General features: G+C 54.7%; 1 protein-coding gene across 1 annotated transcript; it reads left to right on the top strand.

Moving 5' to 3' along the window:
• The first annotated feature begins 1,183 nt into the window (after positions 1 to 1,183).
• JUN (Jun proto-oncogene, AP-1 transcription factor subunit) lies at positions 1,184 to 3,902 on the top strand. The gene has a single exon (XM_063105625.1). The coding sequence runs from the start codon at positions 2,138 to 2,140 to the stop codon at positions 3,143 to 3,145; it is 1,008 nt and encodes a 335-aa protein (XP_062961695.1). The 5' UTR covers positions 1,184 to 2,137; the 3' UTR covers positions 3,146 to 3,902.
• The last annotated feature ends 1,561 nt before the right edge of the window (positions 3,903 to 5,463 follow it).

Here is a 5,463-nt window from a genome sequence, read left to right as displayed (position 1 = left end):
ATATGAGTCTAGCGCTTCCTAGAGGCTGCGCAGGATATGGGCCCACCACCCGGCAGGGACTGGAGAGATGTTTAGGTCCTGGCTCTACTGACTCCTGGTTCTACTGAGTGACTTCTGGAGAGGGTCGTCGCTCTCGGGAATTGTTTTCTCGACGCAAATCAGGGAGGAGCGTGTGCGTAGCGTGTGTGGTGCGGAGGTGGTGAGGTGGGGTGGTCGATCACACGAGTTCCCCGAGTTTTGGATCCCCTAAATGCGCGTTCTCATCTGGACGCTGAGTTATGCCCTACCTCCAGCCCTATAAAAACCGCCCCTCCACCGCAAAGCTGCGAACCCCCGTACCCTTTCCCCCATGGTCCCGGAGGGAAAAGGGGCTGCAGCGGGAACTCAGCTGAGCGCCCCTTTCGAGCAATGCAAATCACTCGGCTTCTAGGTGCAGCCACACAACGGCGCCGACCGTAGCTCATGAACTTGACCAAGAGACAAACTTCTGCGCGTTCTCAACGTGGGGGGCCGACTCTCGCGGCACCGCCCAAAACTTAAGCCCACTTTCGCTCAAACCCACGAGGGACTTCGCAGAGCCACCTTAAGGGCGGTGCTCCCGCCCCCCGGAAGTGCGGGGGGGTTCTCTCAGGCTCGCGTCCCCGCGCGGCGGAGCAACGCCAGTGGATGACTTCGAGCCCCCCCAAACGGGGAAATACCACCTCACTCCGCCCTGGGTCCCAAAAAACTGGCCCGGTTCCCCAGCCTTCCTGATCCCCACATCCCCTGCCTCTCCATCCGGAGCCCTGAACTTGAGTCCGCCTCTGTCAGACGCTGCGTGCGTCTGCCCGCTCGCGGCAGCCACCGTCACTAGACGGTCAAACCCCAAGACGTCAGCCCACAATGCACCGGGCGGGCCGGGAAAGACTGACCGGGGAGGGGACGGGGAAGAGAGGGGCGAGCGGCGCGCGGGAGCGGGAGCGGGAGCGCGGGGAGGAGGGAAAAGAAGGGCCCAACTGTAGGAGGGCAGCGGAGCATTACCTCATCCCGTGAGCCTCCGCGGCCCGGGAGAAGAATCTTCTGGGGTGGAGTCTCCATGGCGACGGGCGGGCCCGCCCCCCTGAGAGCGACGCGAGCCAATGGCAAGGCCTTGGGGTGACATCATGGGCTATTTTTAGGGGTTGACTGGTAGCAGATAAGTGTTGAGCTCTGGCTGGATAAGGGCTCAGAGTTGCACTGAGTGTGGCTGAAGCAGCGAGGCGGGAGCGGAGGTGCGCGCACTCAGAGCCACAGACAGACACAGTCAGCCAGCCGGGACGGCAGTAGAGTCCGAACTGTAAATCTTTTCTTTTCCATTTTTTTACCCACTGCCCAGAGCTAGCGCCTCTGGCTCTCGGGCTGGTGTTTTGGGGAGCTCCCGGAGAGTCCCTTCTCCAGCTGCCCCGGGAAGAGAGCCCCGCTGCCCGGGAGGTGCTGACAGCCGCGGAGAGTAGCGGGGAAGTCGGCGAGCGGCTGCAGCGGCAGAGAACTTTCCCAGTCGGGAGGACCGGAGACAAGTGGCCCCGGGTCCCGGAGCGAACTTTTGCAAACCTTTCCTGTACCTAAGGCTGCCGCGGCGGCGGTCGGGAAAAGAAGGCGGCAGAGAGAGAGGAGAGGAGGGACGTACGCTCATCTTCGCTCGCACCGGTTTTGAACTTGGGCGAGCGTGAGCCGCGGCTGCCTGGCGCCCCCCTCCCCCTCGCAGCGGAGGAGGGGACAGTCGTCGGAGTCGGGGCGGCTGAGACCCGCCGCCGGCCGGCCTCTGCGGGGTCCGCGCTGACGCGCGCCGCTGGGAGAACCACTGTCGCCGGGAAGCTCCGAGGGACCGCTGTGTCCGAAGAGCGCTCAGTGAGTGACCGTGACTTTTCAAAGCCGGGCAGCGCGCGCGAGCGGACAAGTAAGAGTGCAGGCGGCATCTTAACCCCGCGCTCCCTGGAGCAAGCCGGTGAGGAGGGCGCACGGGGGAGGACAGCCCGCGGGTGCGCGCTCTCTTAGAGAAACTTTCCTTGCCGAGGGCTCCGGGAGGAGCGGGTGTCCCCCGCTTGCCAGCGCGCTGTTGCGGCCCCGAAACTTCTACGCGGAGCCCAAACTAACCCGACGTGAACTGACGGACTGTTCTATGACTGCAAAGATGGAAACGACCTTCTACGATGATGCCCTCAACGCCTCGTTCCTCCAGTCCGAGAGCGGCGCCTACGGCTATAGTAACCCCAAGATCCTGAAACAGAGCATGACCCTGAACCTGGCCGACCCGGTGGGCAGCCTGAAGCCGCACCTCCGCGCCAAGAACTCGGACCTCCTCACCTCTCCCGACGTGGGGCTGCTCAAGCTGGCGTCGCCCGAGCTGGAGCGCCTGATAATCCAGTCCAGCAACGGGCACATCACCACCACGCCGACCCCCACCCAGTTTCTGTGCCCCAAGAACGTGACGGATGAGCAGGAGGGCTTCGCCGAGGGCTTCGTGCGCGCCCTGGCCGAACTGCACAGCCAGAACACACTGCCCAGCGTCACGTCGGCGGCGCAGCCGGTCAACGGGGCGAGCATGGTGGCTCCCGCGGTGGCCTCGGTGGCGGGTGGTGGCGGTAGCGGCGGCTTCGGCGCCGGCCTGCACAGCGAGCCGCCGGTCTACGCCAACCTCAGCAACTTCAACCCGGGCGCGCTGAGCAGCGGTGGCGGGGCGCCCTCCTACGGCGCGGCCGGCCTGGCCTTTCCCGCGCAGCCCCAGCAGCAACAGCAGCAGCCGCCCCAGCAGCCGCACCACCTGCCCCAGCAGATCCCGGTGCAGCACCCACGGCTGCAGGCCCTGAAGGAGGAGCCGCAGACGGTGCCCGAGATGCCCGGTGAGACGCCGCCCCTGTCCCCCATCGACATGGAGTCCCAGGAGCGGATCAAGGCGGAGAGGAAGCGCATGAGGAACCGCATCGCTGCCTCCAAGTGCCGGAAAAGGAAGCTGGAGAGGATCGCCCGGCTGGAGGAAAAAGTGAAAACCTTGAAAGCGCAGAACTCGGAGCTGGCGTCCACGGCCAACATGCTCAGGGAACAGGTGGCCCAGCTTAAACAGAAAGTCATGAACCACGTTAACAGTGGGTGCCAACTCATGCTAACGCAGCAGTTGCAAACATTTTGAGGAGAGACTGTCGGGGGCTGAGGGGTAACGGAGGAAAAAAAAAAAAAAAAACAGAGACAGACTTGAGAACTTGACAAGTTGCAACAGAGAAGAAAGAAGTGTCCGAGGACTAAAGCCAAGGGTATCCAAGTTGGACTGGGTTGCGTCCTGACGGCGCCCCCAGTGTGCACGAGTGGGAAGGACTTGGCGCGCCCTCCCTTGGCGCAGAGCCAGGGAGCGGCGGCCTGCGGGCTGCCCCGCTTTGCGGACGGGCTGTCCCCGCGCGGGCAGAACGCTAGACTTTTCTTTAACATTGACCAAGAACTGCATGGACCTAACATTCGATCTCATTCAGTATTAAAAGGGGGGAGGGGGAGGGGGTTACAAACCGCAATAGAGACTGTAGATTGCTTCTGTAGTACTCCTTAAGAACACAAAGCGGGGGAGGGCTGGGGAGGGGAGGTGGGAGGGAGGTTTGTGAGAGCGAGGCTGACCCTACAGAGGAACTCTTTCTGGCCTGCCTTCGTTAACTGTGTATGTACATATATATATTTTTTAATTTGATGAAAGCTGATTACTGTCAATAAACAGCTTCATGCCTTTGTAAGTTATTTCATGTTTGTTTGTTTGGGAGTCCTGCCCAGTGTTGTTTGTAAATAAGAGATTTGGAGCACTCTGAGTTTACCATTTGTAATAAAGTATATAATTTTTTTATGTTTTGTTTCTGAAAATTCCAGAAAGGATATTTAAGAAAATACAATAAAATATTGAAAAAGTACCCCCAACCTCTTTTCTGCCTTATCTATAGATAATAGATATCTAGCTGAGGTTGAAAAAGTTAAGAATGTTCATTAGAATCACTCTCAGTGCTTCTTACTATCAAGTAGTAAAAATGATTATTAGATTTTAGAAGTAAATGTACCTGATGCTATCATTAGGTTATACTCTTCAGCCCCCCAACTATATAGAATTGCTTACCAAAGGAAGATGGAGGAAGCGGGGTTGCATTGGAGAGGGGCAGCCCACTGGGAAATCAAACACTTCAAAGTTTGGGATTGTGTCAAGTGGCATGTGCTGTGACCATTTATAATGTTCGTAGAAATTTAACAATAGATGCTTATTCTCAAAGCAGGAACTGGAGGCAGATTTTACAAAAGATGTATCTTTCCAATTTGGAATCTTCACTTTAACAATTCCTAGATAAATAAAGATGGCCTTTGCTTATGAATATTTATGACAGCATTCTTGTCAATAAATGTATTGAAATACCAATAGCAGGTCTTGAATTCCTTTCCCTTTACTACTTTTTTCTTCGTAAACTATATATGAAGATTTTCTTTTCAGTTGCTGGGGTTAACATTACCGCAACCTGAAGTTGGTAATTAAGAAGCAAACAATTTAGGGAGAGTAAAACTCAAAGTTGTGAACTGGATGAAACATTCTGATTTCAGTAAATGCCCCCTGCTTCTCTGACTTTGTCTCTATGTCTCTCTCTCTCTAATCCCCCCCTCATCTCCACCCCCCAAATTTACCTGTGCCTAAGTAAATTACCAGTATAGCGGTTTACCATTTGGGGTTCATCTATAGTTTATTTCTTAATTTGTTTATAAATAATCAACCTTTCTTAACTACTTATAGAATCAGTCTCAAAAGATGGTAATCTAAATACTATGGAAAAGATTTTCAAGAGAAAACATGAACAGCAACACAATGATTACATGTGTAAATCAGACCTGAACTCTGGGGAGATGGCAAACTTAAATTCTGTCTATAGAAATAACTTACGAGATCAACAAGGCAGTACTCAACAAGGGAACAATTTTTTTTTTTTTTTTTTTTGTCGTTTTTTCGTGACCGGCACTCAGCCAGTGAGTGCACTGGTCAGTCCTATATAGGATCCGAACCCGCGGCGGGAGCGTTGCCGTGCTCCCAGCGCAGCACTCTACCAAGTGCGCCACGGGTTCGGCCCAACAAGGGAACAATTTTTGCTTGGTTGCTTTTCATCCCAAGAGCTACTGTGATTATCAAGCAGTAAAAGCAATTTGATATCCAGGAATATTTCACAAACCACTAATTGAAGCAGGGCTGTTTGCTCATTAGCAGTGCTCTAGTACCCAACAGGTCTGGGAATGCTAATATCCTGCCTGTGGCTGTAAATCCAAATACACAAAGAGTTTCTCTTTAGGAGTACATCTAGGAGTGGAAGAGATTGGACAGGCTTGTTAGCTATCAGATATACTCCGTTGTAATAACACTTGAACAAAGGGTTACTGGGAGCAGAGCCGAGTTTGCCAAACAGTGAATTTGCCGATGTCAGCAACCCGGAAGGTGAGTTGATT

This window comes from Cynocephalus volans, chromosome 8 (genome assembly GCF_027409185.1).
Source record: "Cynocephalus volans isolate mCynVol1 chromosome 8, mCynVol1.pri, whole genome shotgun sequence".
NCBI lineage: Eukaryota > Metazoa > Chordata > Mammalia > Dermoptera > Cynocephalidae > Cynocephalus > Cynocephalus volans.
This window is presented reverse-complemented; position numbering and strand designations above follow the sequence as displayed.

What these genes read in the sequence shown, in the direction of transcription:
- JUN (XM_063105625.1), top strand. Translation starts at nt 2,138, where the DNA reads ATGACTGCAAAGATGGAAACGACCTTCTACGATGATGCCCTCAACGCC.